Below are 17,292 nucleotides of genomic sequence, written 5' to 3' on the forward strand. Positions count from 1 at the left end.
CATATTCTCGGAAAGCAGCTACCATTTCGATGTACTTGATCAAAATATATGCATTAAAGATCATGCAACTCTTGTCAGAGTTTCTTTGAATGCTGAAATAATGAAAAATAGCAGTGTTGCTACACCTACACAGCGGGTTATTGTTGTATAATGATTATTAAAAAAATATATTAAAAAACCAAACACATACTAATCAAGGTTGCAACGCCTACACAGTTGGTTATCGTATAATGATTTAAAAACTGATGAAGCAGTTTACACAAAGCACAATTTGTTGTGTGTATGCCTCAGCTCACAGCAGAAAAGTCGAGGTGACAGCATTACTGGAGTAAAGACAGGAAGAGGGTTTGGGGTGTAGAAAGTGCAAGCACGCAAAGGGCGAAGCGCCTTGGCATTCACAGAATGAAATTCAATAGCATGCACAAACAAGCATGCAAAATAAATGCTTGGGAAGGGGCCAATTACCTCAACAGGAAGGTGTAATCTGAAATAGATATTTAAATACAATTACAGAAAATTATTAAATTGACTACGTAAAAGAGACTCTAACAATAGAATCAACTGATAATGAATGCAAAAAGTCAAAAACACCAATGTTCACAGTCACTTGTTATGACACACTTTCGTGCAGGGTAAGTCTTCATCATCAAATCACAGTCAAAAATTATTATGGTTAACTGTCATATTACTGAAGCATGTGTATTTGACTTCAGGGCAATATTTAGTCCGTAATGAATTTGAGGATAGGCTGGAAACTGAACTTTGAACTGATCTGCGAATCGGACCAAAGTTTGAGAGATCGAGTCCACTGATTAAGTTTCAGGTTTTTGTCTGTTTGTCTGACTTGTCAGATGGCTGACACAAAATATTACAGATAGGTTTTCATGAAATTTTGAGGAAGTGTCAGCCTTGCGCAGTCGGTTACATTTGGGCGGTGATACTTGCACAATTTTTTTTAGGATTGTCAACTCACTCAACCATCGAGAGAAAGATGAAAAGTGACACTGTGGTATGACGAATGCGAGAACAATGATGGATTTCTTTAGTATCTTAAGTCAGGGTTGAGTGAGAGAGATACTACAATCTTTATCAAGATCGGGATACAGGAAAGTTGAAAGAATGTTTCGCCATAGTATGCAGGGATATCATGGGAATCAAAGTTTAAAATGAAGGAATGATTTGAGTGTTTGCTGAGGAATGCGTTCTTCAGGTTCTTCTATAGTTCGTATGTCCAGAGTTGAGATACCACCAAACATATCACAGAATCAATCTAAACCCTCAACATTTAACAAAATATAAAGAAAGTCCGACCTGTAGATATAGTCATGATATTGCCTTGTGTGTGCGTGTGTACACACACTCAGCGTGCGCGCGCGCACACACACACACACACACACACACACACACACAGTCAATTGGTCACACTGGCACACGCAAGTGCGCTGGAAAATCTGAGATGGAGTGGTGTGTTCGAGTGGGGGAGTGGCTGGGGAAGTTCAGTTCAGTTACTGACGGAGGCGTCACTGCAGTAGGACAACTCCATATACGCTACACCACATCTGCTAAGTAGACGCGGCCTGACCAGCAGCGTAACCCAGGGAGGTGTTAATCAAGGAATTATCTTAAATGCGATCTACTTAAATGTAACCTCTTCAGTAAAGCTGAGATGTTATTTTCACGGCTTTGTTGGTCTCAGTATGTCACAACCCGACTGAACTGCTTTCAGTTAAGAATATGTAATATTGTTCCAGTTATGGTTGAATTGAATTGCTGTATCAATGTTTTCAATTGTCCAGTTACGGAATGTATTTACTCAAGAGTATTGAATTATCTTAGTACTGAGTCACTAATCAGTAGTCCGGCCAGTTACGGAACGTATTACTCAAGTGTATTGAATTATCCGTCAGTACTCAGAGTCACTGTAGCCGGCGGAACTTTCATCTGACGAAATATAAGTTCTGATAATTATAATCATAGTTATAGTTACCGTCAACACTAGAAGGCCATGTGCCAACTTTCGGTCCAGTGTATAGGCTAGTTTACGTACAACATAGGCTTACATATAACTGATTTTTGTGTGACTATAATTCATCCAGTTCTTCTTATTCCTCTCAAGCTATTTCTAGCAACTGACAACCGATCAGGCGCCTCAGCGCTGACGTCAGTTGTTGCCAGAAAAAGATTGAGAGGAATAATCATTAGAAGAACTGAAACGCACACACACACACGCACACACACACTGGCACACTGAGAGAGAGAGAGAGAGAGAGGGGGGGGAGGGGTGAGAGAGAGAGAGAGAGACTGAGAGAGAGATGAAATGACGGCCGTCATCCTCACCGCTGACTCAGTCGACTAGCTGATGCACGCCGGCAATTATGTTAAAGTGTTTTCAGGAAAGACAGTTGGCATAGAACACACTCAGTGATTTACACACAGGTTTATTTATTTTTGTTCAGTTGTGAGCAAATAATTAATGAAGAGTCTCCTCAAGCTCATACTCAGTGTAACCATTCAGTGGCTACTTCACTGACTTCGGTGTCGTTATCACCGAGTTATAACTGAAAAGTGTGTCATAATTAGCGGTTCTAATCATTTATAGGCCTAAGTCTAAACCGGACTGCACTAATGACCAAAGCCAGGCGGCTTTGAGCCGTGATTTTAATGCCGGCCCGAATGTACTAGTATGATCTTCGGCAGTGCCGCAAGTCAGGCTGAGTCAAGTTGCCGCATTACAGGATTTGATGAAATTGAATATACTGCTTCTAATCATTTGATGTCCCGGCCGGCGTGACGATTTTTGGCAGTTCAAATCAACTGACTGGGATAATATCAACTGACTGGGATAATATTTCAATTTCACAGATTGGTATGACGATAATTTGACGGACGCGGCCCGGCGGCTTCAGTCAAGTTGAACCTGCTGAGCTGATCTATATAACTTGAGCACACGGTGCCTGACTCAGTGACTGAACTGGTGCAAGTTGCCACATTCAGTCAACTTGACTTGAGTTGAAGGGTGTCGAGTCAGGCGAGTAAACTTGAGTCACGTTGTAATCCGAGTCAGCTGACCGCAACTGAGTTAATTACTACTGACTGATTTCAGTGATGCTTCAGTTTCACTGAATAGTTCAACTTGACCTGACTGTCGGAGATTGTAACATTTCAAACTGAAGTTAATTCAGTAATCCGGCACTGGCGACTTATAAGTATGGGCACGTGGTGCAGTGCCTGGCGGGCCCTCGATCGTCGAATGTCACGGGTGCTGCCGATAACTAAACTCCCAATTCATCAGTCTATTCAATGAATCTAACCAATTAAACAAATAAAACCTGACGAAATAAAACAAAAAGAAGAAGACTGAGAAAGACAGAACCGAAGAAAGAAAAAAGAAGAGGAACAGGAAGAAGAAGAAAAAGAAAAAAAAAGAGCACAACAGGCCTATAATTATCAGTATATCAGTGTCACGTCAGTCACAGACACTAGATACTAGTGTCTTTGCGTCAGTGTAGACCGGACTGCGGACGTCGCATGAGCCAGTGCCGCAAAACTGACGCCCTTTGCATTGATCCGCCGGAGGCCACCGCTGACTATATGACGTGACTAGCCGAGGCGGTCTCTTCGCTGCATGTGACTGAGCTCACGAGCTTTGCATCAATCTAAGATTTATCACAACTATTTTGTAACATTTGTCTGTTTGATATTTATCTCCTATTCACTGAGTTTACTTCGCTGTTTCAGCTGTGGCACCGGCTGAGCAAGTTCACTGCAGCTGATCACAGCGGCAAATCCGATAACATGTTAATTACAGTATGTCTTGGATAATATGTCGTTATGTGGAAAAAATGAAAAATAAACAGCCATGAACAATGTTTATTTCCATTCACTAGTATCAGTTAATAAATTATTTTCAAATGAAAAATGATTTAATGAAAGAACATATAACACTGACAATAAAAACGTCACATGGCAATGATATTGTCTTCATATCACGTGAAAAGGCGAGTATCTATGGATGTCACTGAATAGAGCTTGACAGCTGTTGAAAAATCGCATCTTATTTTGATTCTTCGTTTTTCTCAGTGCACCCTGTCTTGACTGTTCCGCGCGTACCCACCCACCATCTGTTGACGCAGGACTTCAATGCGCATGGGACGACGCAGAAAGATTCATGAATATTGATGAGCTCGGTCTGACCTAGTTTCCTCTTGCGCGAGCGAACAGCACGTAGCCCCAGAGAACACAGCGACAGAGAGAAAAGTCTGAGATGTCTCGCTTCAATACAGCGACAACCCATACTTATGGCGGATATTCCTAGTCTGTTGTGCCTATTTTGTGCCTGTAAGTGAGTACAAGGTAAGTTCTATGTGGTGGACTGAAAGTGGTGTGTGTTTTGACACTTTGGGCGTGTGTTTGAATCGAGTTCATTGAGGCGGGCAACCAGGGCGATGACTTCGCGAACAGCCCATGGCCACTTCATTTGTTCCTTGTCCACGTTAAGATCGTTCAAGTACTGAAAAAGTAAAATGGAAGGAATGTTTTAATGATTAAATGAGCTAAATTCCGAGTGACATGACTTTGAATCGGTCATTGGCATGATTGGACTCGACGCGTCAAACAGTACGCAGGACCATGGAGGACCATGTTACTTCTCGCGTACCAACGAGAGACACCGCAGCCATGAATGTCGGGTCCGGAAGACATTCCAAAGGCCAACGTGTCATGAGACTTGGTACCATCCCTTGGATCCAGCCAGAGATTGTTTGAGCTTTGATGAACACCCTCATTGTCCGTTTGACGGAAAGGTATGGTCATGCCGTTGTTGCCGCTTGAACGTTATCCTGCATGCTTTGTTGTGGTGGTCCACTTTGCCATTGTTACCATTGTCGCCAATGTTGGACAACCAGAGACCTGCCGTCGTCTGTGGTTATACCAGGAAGCGGAAATTTCGATTTTCTTTGTGCTTGGGCATGTCATCGACGCTTGGTTGTGGAAATGTGCACACCAGTGATTAACGGAGACTTAACATTGTTTTCAGTTTGTTTGTGGTTGCCCATTTTACTGCCAGTTTTGTTTCATTCTGAAATTGTTGTTGCTCTGCAGATTGTCACGTAACACTTCTATTTGTGAGTAACAACGAAAGTATAAGCATGGAAATAACTCCCGCATTACCGGTTTCTTTGTTATGTTATAAAATCTGAATTCAATAAAGTTAACATGATTCATGAATATGTCCAGGTGAAAATAGAATATAAAAAATAACAGAATATAGCACCACAATTTGTAGGGCAAACCAGTAGTACGAACATGCCAGAATGGAACTTTGGACTGGTCAGTTCTTTGCACATTATAGACACATGTTGGTATGGCCTTATATCATCAGTATTAATAATTATAAATATAATAACTCAAAGGGTTGATTTACCTGTTTGATATTTTGAAGGTGTAAACTGTATTTTAATTACACATACTTAACCGTAACCCACTAGTGCAGACTTCGGCATGGGTCTGATTCCTGTCCTGTGCAAACTACTACCCGCCTATGCGGAGAAAACAAAAGTAGCTACGGCATTTCCTTTCAATTTAATCCCACTGTGATTTTGGAAACTAGAACTTGTTTAAGTTACAGCATCTCTAACTCATTCTTGCCAGATTGTTCAGTAGCTTAATTGAATTTAGTGCATAAGTGCACACATGCAATGCATAAAATAGGATGAAAAGTAAAAAGTAATAATTCCTCTATTTTCCTGTCTTCCTGAGTCTGTCTTATGCACTTATGCACACAGTGACACACACACACACACACACGCATGCACACACAAACTATGTATACCAGGTATGATTGTTCTCAAGTGGAAAATTAAAAGGCTTGAATAATATCACCAAGTGTGATCAGATCTATTGTGTAATGTGTGATGTTTGCTTTTCCAAGTACATCTATACATCACACATACTCTCTCTCTGTTACACACACACACACACACACACACACACACACACACACAGCAGAAAAAATGTCTGTTTTGACTATCTTTGAAACATTCAGAGACCTGTGTTATCAGACTTCAGTTATACAAATATAACTCAAGTGATAGTTCCATGTAGTTGTTTTCCATTTTAGATACAGCTTTAAGTTTCTGCTATTCCATGATTTTCTCTGGCTTATAAAGTTCTTACTTTTAAAGGTTGCTTTGGAGTAGGACCTGTGCTTTAGTTTGTGATGATTAACACAAATCAGAAATCTATCAGTCTGCCTCTGTATTGTTGACCAGTGATCAACTGTCTTTTAAATGTTGTAGATTTATTGTCTCAAGTGTCAACTGTCTTATGTTGCAAGTGGTATTAAGTCTAAACTGTTTCATGTTGTAAATTGCATCAACAAATCAAGTCTCAGCTGTTTTATTTTGTAAATTGTATCCAGTTTTAACTGTTTTATATTGTAAATTGTATCCAGTCTTAACTTTTATATTGTCAGGTGTATCCAGTTATAACATTTTTTGTTTTGTTTTAAATGATTCCAGTTTCAACTGTTTTGTGTTGTAAATCGCACTAGTTTCAACTGTTTTGTGTTGTAAATCGCACCAGTTTCAACTTAATTTAAGAATTGCATCCAGTATCTGTATCAGCTGTTTTATGTTGTGAATTGTATCCAGTCTTGACTGTTTTATGTTGTGAACTGTATCCAGTTTTAACTGTCTCATGTCGTAAATTGTATCCAGTTTCAACTGTTTTTTGTTGTAAATTGTACCCAGTCTTAACTGTTTTATGTTATAAATTGTTTCAAGTCGTAAGCCTTGTGCTTGCACCCATGTTTACTGACATATTTATTAAGATGTCATGCTGTAGCATATGTCATTATGTGACACAATAATCCGTTTTGTTCTAGGCTGATGACTTTATCTGAAAGTCTGAGATACATTTAGCTTTAATGATAGTTTTTATTATCGGACTACCTGCAAAAAGATTGAAATGATGCTGGTGTTTCTTGAGGAAAATTTGAAATTTTACCAGATTATTTGAACAAAACTGCTTTTCTTTTCTTTGCAAGAGCTGTTCTGAATCCTGATTTTTAGATCATGTTTACAGTTTAATATGTGGTATACAGCTTAGAAGATATAAACTATGTTTTGAGTGACGTAGCTTGCACTGTATAAGTGAAATGTACTGGTAAGTAGTACAGACTATTGAAGTTTATAATCTACAGAATAATTCATCATTCATGATTGCATTTCAGTTTGTGAGTAGACTGCAAGGATCTGCCATGGGGTTAATGGGCTCCATACAATTTTGTGTTACAGGTTCCTGAGAGATAGTAAAAATGCCTCGTAACCCAAGCTTACCCATCTTGAAATGTGAATTTTGTCCTTTGGCTACACGGAATCAGTTTATTTTCAAGCGTCATCGCAAACGATGTTTGCGTGAAAACAGCAGTCCTTCACAGAAGTCTGCACTTCAGTCTTCTGCAGCTGAAGAAGGACCTCCAGAAGGGCAAGAAATGCTGGGGAGTGCAGTTGCTGAAAGAAATGAAAGTTATTACAGTGTGAGTGACGAAGGTGGGTCATTCTCACAAGGACCGTCAAATGATAGAGAAGATGGTGATTCCCCTCAAAGAAAATCAGCTCACGATGAAAAGAACACCTCCAAAGAAGAAGAAATGACCTCTGCTTCAGTCCCTTCAAAAGTCTCACATGAAAATAGAATTACCTTAAGGTTGAGGAAACGATCTGTGTCAGAGCTTGACACCTCAGTGGAGCAAGCAGCAAAGAGAAGTTGCACAGAAAGCAAGATGGAATCAGACAGTGAGCAGGAGGCAGAGGCTGAATTTAAAGAGTTGGAGGATTCCTTGAGGTGTCCCAACAGTTCCGGCGGTCTCCCTCCCCCGAATGTGTGTCGCAACTACAAATGTGGGCAGTGCTCCTTCTTCACCAACAAGTCTAGGGAGTTCCTGCGACATAAGATACAGCAGCACAAGGCCAGGCTCGACATTTACAGCTGCACCGTGTGCGAGTATGCATCTCAGTACAAGCACAAGCTGATGCGTCACTTGAGCAATTCACACAACCTGCACCTGAAAAGTGCGGAAGTGATTCCAGAAAATGTTCACCTGACAGCAGGAGGGAGCGAGGCCCTGCCTAAGAAGCTGCTGACGCATCCCCAGAAGTTGGATGGAGCAAAAAAAGTGGTGTCCAGTAAAGTGGCCCCCCGCACTGGACAGACCCTGGACAATTTGTTGGTGAAGCTGAGGACAAGACAGAAGGTGAGGAGAAGTATTTAAATGAAAGGGTATAAAAAAAAAAGGGTTTGACTGCCAGGGTTCTTTCAAAACAGGATACAAAAAAACAAGAGGAAAAAATTATGAACCCACTTGGGAGAGGAGAAGTTCAGTACTTCAACTTGTAGTCTTCAAAGCAACTGAAGATAGCAGCAGTCAGAAGTGCAGTTTTCTGGCTGTTGAATAAAATTCACTTGTCTTGAGAACAGTTCACTGCTGGTTGGAAAAAGGTGGATGGGTGAAGGAAGTGAGAGAGAATCTAGACAGTGAGAGGAACCGCCCTGTGGTTATACACTTCAACACTGATCCCCACAGCATAACCCACTTCTCCATATCAGTGGTCTGGCGCAACAGCACTGGTGACTCCTTCAAGAGAAAGAACATGGAGAAACAGATTATCCACCATCTCGGTACTACAGCGTCATATGGCCTCAACATCAAGGACTAAACCAAATCTCAGCTTCCATCGTCCCCACCCTGTCCATTTCCCCCTTCCCTCCCCTCCCCCTCTTTTTCCTCTCCCCCCCCCTCCCCTTTCCCCTCACTGTCTAGATTCTCTCTCACTTCCTTCACCCATCCACCTTTTCCAACCAGCAGTGAACTGTTCTCAAGACAAGTGAATTTTATTCAACAGCCAGAAAACTGCACTTGTGACTGCTGCTGTCTTCAGTTGCTTTGAAGACTCCACTTATCCTCTCCCAAGTGGGTTCATAATTTTTTCCTCTTGTTTTTTGTATCCTATTTAAATGAAAGTAGTATTCAAAAGTGCAGTAAGCATGATGAATGATCATTAATGGACTCTTTCCTCCCTCTTTCTCTCCCCCTCTCTTGTTCTTACGACTTTCTCTGTCTCTGTCTCTCTGTCACTCTTTCAAAAGCATGTGTGTCCACTGTCTGTGTCTGCCTGTCTCTGACTAGCTCTTTTTCTGACAGTTAACTGTTTCACATAAACTTAGCTTCTCTCATCATTTAAAACAAATTTCTTTCCATGGCTTTCTGTTTCAAATTTCCCCCCTCTGTTAAAATGTGTCCACATTGTTTAAATTGTAATGGGGATTGTAATTTACACAAAATTCCATTTGATTTATAGTGCCTGTCTCATTTATTGTCTGACTTATGTTTCTTCTGAATCTTTATCTTCATCCATTTAATGGCCACAATCATACAGATATATACATGTGTAGTTTGGAGAAACACACAGTTTTGCATACATGTATCATGTATGTGCACATGTACACGGAACACATGCACACACACGCACACAAGACACACAGTCACACACACACGCACACGTCAGACAAAGCTCAGTGTAAAGAGAGAACAGATTATCAAAATGGAAGCAGTAGTAAATTAGTAAGGAAATTTGGGCAGAACACAGTGACAGTAGGAAGGAGGCATCATGAACAGCAGGAAGGAAGTGTGTTAATACAGTGTATTTAGTGTCATAGTAGTGGTCAGTCTGACACTCCCAATATCTGTTATATGCACCCATCCCTAATAAATTTATACAACATTTATTTTAACATTACAGGTCATTGACCATGCCTATTTGTGTGTGTGTGTGTGTGTGTGTGTGTGTGTGTGTGTGTGTGTGTGTGTGTGTGTGTGTGTGTGTACTATAGTATTGGTATTATGGATATTATGCATCCATCATTATTTTCAACTTTTAGAACTGCTTAGAATCTAATCCTTCTATCATATACATGGTACGCACATCATTTTCTTGCGTTCACACATGTTGTATACATGAGAAAGATTAGGAAGTGGATAGGAAGTGGAAATTACATCATTACACTGTACAGACTGCAGGTCTGTATTTTCATTTCTTGCCATTTGACGTTCATGTATTTATGATATGACATTATCATTATATGTGTGATTATCAGTTCTCACACACACAACACAGTTTGTCTTTTGTATATAATCAGATATTCATGCTCTCCTTTTTCCAATTATTTCGGTCAAGCACTCTCTTGAAAATTACCAGGAATGGCAGGACGTTAGAGTTCTGTTCCTGTTTAGTTATCTTCTTTCTGAGATTGTCACTTGATGGTGAAAGTTGAATATTATTGTTATTAATAGTAATAGTAATAATAATGTGTGTTATTCACCAAATGACCAGTACAGTGATAGGTGGCTGTTTAAGTGTTTAGTCAGAAAATGGGAAAAGGGAAATGAGAAAGCTTTCCATGAATTGCAAGAATTTCACTACCACATCTCCCTTCCCCTGCCTGCCTCTGCCCCTTCCCACTGTCACCAGTTCTTTTCTTAAAGTTCCTCACCCTCCAAATTCTATTATTGAATTTCATCATCCCTCCCCTCATCCCTTTATCAGCTCCCAGGAATCTCTTTCCCCTGATAGTTTCTATAAGGTTTATCAAGTAAACACCTACTGACTTAGACTGCGTTAGATACTTAAATAGTTAAAATGAAAGTTCTGTTTCCCATTGAATATATTGAGAGCATATTTGGTTAGTTCATAGATGATCTTTGAATATTGATGGCAGTCCTTTATGCACAGTAGTTTTGTTAAAGGAGAGAGAGAAAGGGGTTGGGAGGAAATTGTGTAACTGACTTTAAATAGGTTAGTTAATTTAATCTAAATTCATTAGTTATTTGACTCTAAATAGGTTAGGTAATAGGATGAGAAAGTAAGAAAGAAGAAAAATGGTTTGTTCATGAGTAATGGTTGGGATACACAGGTGACAGAAGACAACCTGACCAGTTTTTACACCAACGCCGGCACCCAGAATGAGGAAGGAGCCATTGGGGAAGGAGACTTGTACAAGTGCAAGCTGTGTCTCTTCACCGCCACCAGCAAGAGCAAGGTCATACGACACTTGCACGCCTGCCACATCAACGCCCGAGTGTTTCGCTGCAACCTCTGCGCCTACAAGACCTACAGCAAAATTGAGTTCTACGCTCACAAGAAGAAACACACCAGCAAGAACACGACCATGTTCAAGTGCACAGAGTGTGCCTACGCCACAGAGTTCAGACCTAACTTTGATCGACATATGGTGCAGCATGGCTCTGACAAGCCCAACAAGTAAGTGCCTTTTACTCCCATTTCAGTTTTGACTACTGTTACAGTTTTATTGTTATTGCACACAGTTGGCAATAGTAGTGGTATTTTTATTATTAGACAGTATTGGTACTTTTCTGTAAAAGTCTGAAGTTGTTTTTTCACCTTTTGGAACACTAAGAATTTCCTTTCTTCCCGGTGTTACTGTTAGTCAACATTCACTTTGATTCCATTATGAGAATGGAAGTTGATGACATGGAATAAATCAGAAATTATGAATGAGCAATTTTTTTTTTGTAGAAAGGTATTTTGATGGAAGCACAGGCAGTGTGTGAGTATTGCTACTGAAAACTACCACTTGATGCCATTGAGAACTTTAAGTTCTGATTTGTGTTTGCATATGCATGCATATATTTTTTCTGCACTGATACCTTTTTACTATTTATCCAAAAAACAAAAAAAAAACATGTATGTAAAATATCAGATGGCGGACTAAGAGAGGGATGTCATATTATTGAGGTAACCATGGATTTTGGCCAAGCAGAGCAAACAAAAAGGCCTAGTTTGAATCAGTTTGACTTTGATATGGAAAGTATATACATTTAACCAGAGAGGGAGGATATTACAAACTCCCCATTTTGTTACTGAATTATTTTTGTTAGAGGTTATTTGTTTTTAATTTGGTATATATATATATATATATATATATATATATGCATATCTTTAAAATATACCATTTTATATGTCTATGCAATACTTGCTATACCTTACATATTCATGCCAGAAGAACAAAACACACTGTTCAGTCTCTCATGGCTGTTCTGAAGTATACTGTAGTTAACCAGTAAATCAGCGCCTCATATTGAAAATAAATAAACTTTTGGTGGAAAGGAGTTTTTCAAATTTACAGCTTTATCGGGAATCTGTAGCAAATTTATCCTATGGTTTCAGTGCTTTTTGTATGCAGGGAACATGGTGATTGGGTGAATTTTCTTTTCTTTTACTATTCATCCCCAGAAATTATTCATCTTTGTTCACTAGATGAGTAGACTATTAATGATTTGTGTATATCATTTTTTTTATTTTGTTTTTGCTGTGCCATATAGTCAGCTGTTCTCTATTTTTGGGGCTTTTTGCATGCTTGGTATGTTTATTTTTCCATAACCCACTGATTGCTTACAGTTACACATATTTCAGGATCCCTGTCACACATACATGTGTATTTGATGTTCTGAAGGGAATTAAAGCATTAGTTTTGCATATTTTGTGAACCTGGCTTATCAGAAAAATCTCCACTCTTAACCTAGATGCAGGCTTGATTCTCAGATGGAAGTCTAGTGCGCTAACCACTAGGCTTTCATTGAACCCATGACCCTCAGATTGAAGGTCCAGTTCTCCAGCCACTAGGCTATTGTGCCTGTCATGTCCAGTAATCCACTGAAACATTATACCTTGTGTGTGTGTGTGTGTGTGTGCGACAGAGACAGGGAGCCAGCAAGTCTTTGTGTTTCTGTTATTTCAACTTATGCTTCCTCAAGCTTCGGGTTAGGTATGTTGGAAACACTGCAGGCCCATCAAACCTGTTTTGTTCAGATTTATTAACACATTAGAATGCCAAACATCCCAAGTGGTCTGTGTTCTTGTCAGTGTTTTGTGTGGACACGTACAGGATCTGTTTATTGATCAGGCCACAAACAGGATTTCATTTGCATGACACTGAAAAGAGCTGGTGTCAAAAAGCAGGAAGTGGTTTCTATGTGTTACCTTCAGCAGAAATGCAGAGCAGCTATGCACTATTGATTTTTGGGAATAGTTAAAGTAGCATTATCCTGACAGTATTGTCTTAAAAGTGGCGGGCATGCAGGATGGAATAAAAACTAAAAATAGCATCTTAAAAAACAAAGAACAAAAAACTTCACATGCATGCACACAAGCAGATACAGACATGAGTAATGGTGCCTGTGATTGTGTTCTCAAATACACTGACACACACATAATCATTTCCATGCATACACTTTGATACAGCCATACAACTTTATCCATCTACCAGCTGTGTAGCGTCTATATTGGAGAGTGAGATGGAGAAAGGGGAGTGGTAAAGATGCAAAACTTGGAAATCTCTGCCAAATCACCTTGAGAGCTCATTTATCTACTTTTCAAAAATAGAAAACAATTTTACTCTTTTACTTTGACATACAAATTTGTTGTTGCCTGTTCATCCAAATGTCCAGTCTAGTCTTTTATTACTTAAAAGCATTCTGATATTAGATACCTTTTTGATAGATCAGTTGATTTTTGGTTGATTGATGCTGTAAATCGGTTTCCATCCCCAAATTTCCTTGTCCATTCTGAATTTATCTTTCTTGTCACACATTTAAGCATTGTATTTCAGTTTAAGTGCCTTCTCTTAGTCTGTATGCACACAGCTCACAGTTCATGCAAATATTTATTGACCATCGTAATTATTTTAGCGAGTGTTAATGACCAGCCAACCTTGTTAAATTCATGAGACAGTATTCAGATCATTCTGTTCTTTGGTTGTCAGCTGCTGAAAAAGTATCCAGTTATTGCCAGCAGATGTATTGGACCAGGAGACCTTCTGCTGTTTGTAAAGTCTGGGGATTGCAAGTTGGAAGGATTCCAAGGGGACCAACCTGCCTTTGTTTGCTTTGGTCTCAATGAAACAGTGCACTTGCAGAGAAGCTGAGCACCTTTGGAACTATTTATTTGTTTCATTTATTTCTGTTTTTCCCCTCTTTTATTAGATTGAGGTTTTCCTCCGAATGAAACCTTTTTCACATCTTTCTTCTTTTTACTCTTTGGTTTGAGCATGCTGAAAGGAGGTTGAGATGGAGGTGGATCGCTAGTGCAAATTCTTCTTCAGCATTCATCAGCTGCAAATGCCACATTTACTGGCACTGGTACTAGTGCGCTTTTACAATACATGTATGACAGTTTTTGCACCACTGTGTGGGCAGCCATACTCTTGTTTTCAAGGGTGTGCATGCTGGGTATGTTCTTATTTCCAACCCCACCAAACACTGGCTGATTACAGGATCTTTATCTTGCACATTTGGTCTTCTGCATGCTTAATGCACTCAAAGGGGATTCAGGCACAAGAAAATCAGTACATCTGTTGACTTGGGATATTGAAGAGAAAAAAAAAAAGAAAAAAAAAAAAACAAAAGAAAAAAAGAAACCCAGGATGCTCAGATTGAAAGGCCAGTGCTTTAACCACTTGGCTGTTCTCTTGCTGGTGAAAATCACTGGTAGAGACTGCAGGGGATGAGGTGTCTTTTTCATGTTTGACAGAGATAGGAAACACGCAGCCCGTATTTATTTTCTGATTTTATGTATAATTTTTCTATACATGTATATTGAATTTTTCCATAGTGGTCTGTTCATGTTTCAGATGCTCCCTGTGCAGTTACGCCACAGACCATGAGGGGGCGCTGAAGCGTCATGTGACCAGTCATCACCCAAACACGGAAGAGAACCAGTCGCTGGTGATCGCTGGGGATGAGGGCACTGGCGTGAAATCCAGTCTTGGAGGGGAGGATGAGGGGGAGGACACGAAGGATTTGGAGCCAGAGGAGGGGCTGGAAGGGGATGGATACAGGTCAGAATATCTGTTTCCAAGTGCAGTTCTTGTACCTATATCATGAGAGACTGTATGCTGTGAGTTACTAGAAGTAGGATGCACAAATACCTGCCATTCAAAATAGAAAAAGTTGAATTGTGTCCATGGTTGCAGAAAAATTTGGTCTGTGAAGCATCTGCTTTCCTCCCACACATTTTTCCTCATTCACCACATTTTTCTATATTGGGCAAAACAACATCAACAAAAAAACAAAAAACAACAACCCCAAAACAACAACAATGACAATGGAGCAGTCTAAAAAGAAAAAAACCCAATGTTTTTTGTCTTTGATCACATGACTTTCTGCCATGCCCTCCGCCTTTCCAATCCTGATTGTGCCTGTTTTCTTTGGTTCGAGAACTTTTCCATATCTGTTCTGTTGTGATAAATTTCTGTTTTTTCATTATATTCAGCAGTGACTTAAAAAATCTTTATTAAATTAATTATTTTTTTTTTAAGTTGTATACTTTGTGCATGTGTGTGTTTGTATAGACAATAACAGTAACAACAATTTCATGCTGTTTTTATTATTATTATCATTATTTTTGTAAAGAATTCTTATGATTCCTCTGCCTACAAATACAGTGGTGAGTGACTTAACTTGAAACATCCTTTTTGTGATAAGCAGGGGCCAGTGTCCGATTAGACTGAGATGACATTGGCCATTTGACACTTTTATTGTAATCCATATAGATGTATTTCCCTGAATGTTTACCAGTGACACTCAGAACCTAGAAAAACTGCCTCCAGCAGTCTAGAGTTCCTTCTGACCCTCCAGTGTGTGAACAGTTTGATCTTGAGCTCAAAGGTTAATGCATTGTTGATCTCCATTTTTTTTTTTTTTTTTCATGTTGTCTGCTTGAAAAAAGAAAAGGAAATTTGCTTTCTTTTTTCATTAATTTCCATCATGACAGTGCACAAAGAACCCATGATTTATTTAAGCTCATCTTGTTTTTTTATATAGTTTTTTTTAGATAAATTCTTTACAGCTAGGAATGGTACAGATTGTTAATTTTGTGTTTGTATTACAGGTGCCCCCTATGCTCGTCATTATACCGACGTTTGGCTGATCTGAATCGCCACATGAAATCCAAACACAATGTGAGCCGCAAGGAGTTCTTTGAACATGCTGGGGATGATGATGAAGAAGTTTTTGACATTGATGACGATGGCGATAACGAAGATGATGGTGATGAAGAAGACTTTGAGTCTGATGAGGATATGGAGGTGGAAGAACCTGCAGACTCTGATGATTCTGACGAGAGCCAGCCGCTGTCCAAACTGTGCGGCAAGAAGTCTGCGGGCAAGAAGGCAAAGTGCTCCTACTGTTCCTACATCCCCAAGTGGCCGGGTGACCTGAGGCGTCACATGAGGGTGCACTCGGTGGTGAAGCGTTTTAAATGCTCTCTCTGCTGGAAAAAGTACAAATATCTGGGCGATCTCAGTGTTCACATGCGACGTGACCATGAGGTAATGCAGTCGTTTTGTTTGTGTGACTTATGTGAGGTAGCTGGTAGCAGCCTTGAGGTAGTGCAGTCGTTTTGTGTGTATGACTTGCTTATGGTAGCTGGTATGTTTCTGTATGATAGCTTTGTTTAGAAGTTTGTTCCAGACAAAAGAAGTACTTTCAAAACAAAGTTGAATAATATTCACTCTTTTGCAGTTTTGCTTACGTGTTTTTGATTATGTGTATTTTGAAATACTCAGAAATAGATGTAGCATATAACATATATTTATATATGGCCTCTGTCTGCCATATAGGAAAAACCAGGAATCAAAATCACTTTCACACTCTCAGATTTTTTTTTTTTATAATGCAGACAAACCAGACAGAACAAACAGAGCTTATACTAGTAAATCAGTTTTAACATAATAGTAAGTCCTTGTTGATTCGCTTGTTTCAGTCTATTGAAACGCTCAAGTCTGATTTTCAGCCAGTTATGGGATTTACTGAATTTGATCAGTTTAGCTATTGTGGTTTCAGTATACATAAAATTATCATTATGACATGATTTTTGTTTGGGTTGGTTAATCTGAAAACAGTAAGGATTCCATGACATTATCCTGGTTCCGAAGACAAAGTGAAATACATGTAGCTGAAGTTATGCATTGAAAAGAGAAAAGTCAAACTTAGTATGTTGTTGGGACAGAAGTTTTAGGTTGTATACTTAGAAAATTATCATTATTATCATTGTTATAAGGAAATTATCATTATCATCATCATCCACTGTAGTGATAAAGAGGAAAGGCTTTAGATGTATACAATTATAAATGAAACGTTTTGTGCTGTTGACTGTTTACATTGCATGTCGCCTGTGCTTGTGAATCATTATATTTGCCTTTCATTGGTCCCAATAA

At 39.4% G+C, this 17,292-nt stretch overlaps 1 protein-coding gene across 5 annotated transcripts in view; it reads left to right on the forward strand.

Annotated features, from left to right (window-relative positions):
- The first annotated feature begins 4,216 nt into the window (after positions 1-4,216).
- LOC143285473 (uncharacterized) overlaps positions 4,217-17,292 on the forward strand; it is a 37,199-nt gene continuing 24,123 nt past the window's right edge. For 2 of the 5 annotated variants that reach the window (XM_076592776.1, XM_076592780.1), the window contains exons 1-5: positions 4,217-4,353; positions 7,296-8,254; positions 10,972-11,318; positions 14,707-14,913; positions 15,966-16,404. In XM_076592776.1, the coding sequence (XP_076448891.1) occupies positions 7,316-8,254; positions 10,972-11,318; positions 14,707-14,913; positions 15,966-16,404 (1,932 nt within the window). In that variant the 5' untranslated portion in view covers positions 4,217-4,353; positions 7,296-7,315. Of the gene's footprint in view, positions 4,354-4,522; positions 4,803-5,004; positions 5,124-7,295; positions 8,255-10,971; positions 11,319-14,706; positions 14,914-15,965; positions 16,405-17,292 lie in introns of those variants that run through there. The other 3 variants (XM_076592778.1, XM_076592777.1, XM_076592779.1) reach the window with 3 other exon arrangements.

Source organism: Babylonia areolata, chromosome 9, assembly GCF_041734735.1.
Source record: "Babylonia areolata isolate BAREFJ2019XMU chromosome 9, ASM4173473v1, whole genome shotgun sequence".
Classification (NCBI taxonomy): Eukaryota; Metazoa; Mollusca; class Gastropoda; order Neogastropoda; family Buccinidae; genus Babylonia; species Babylonia areolata.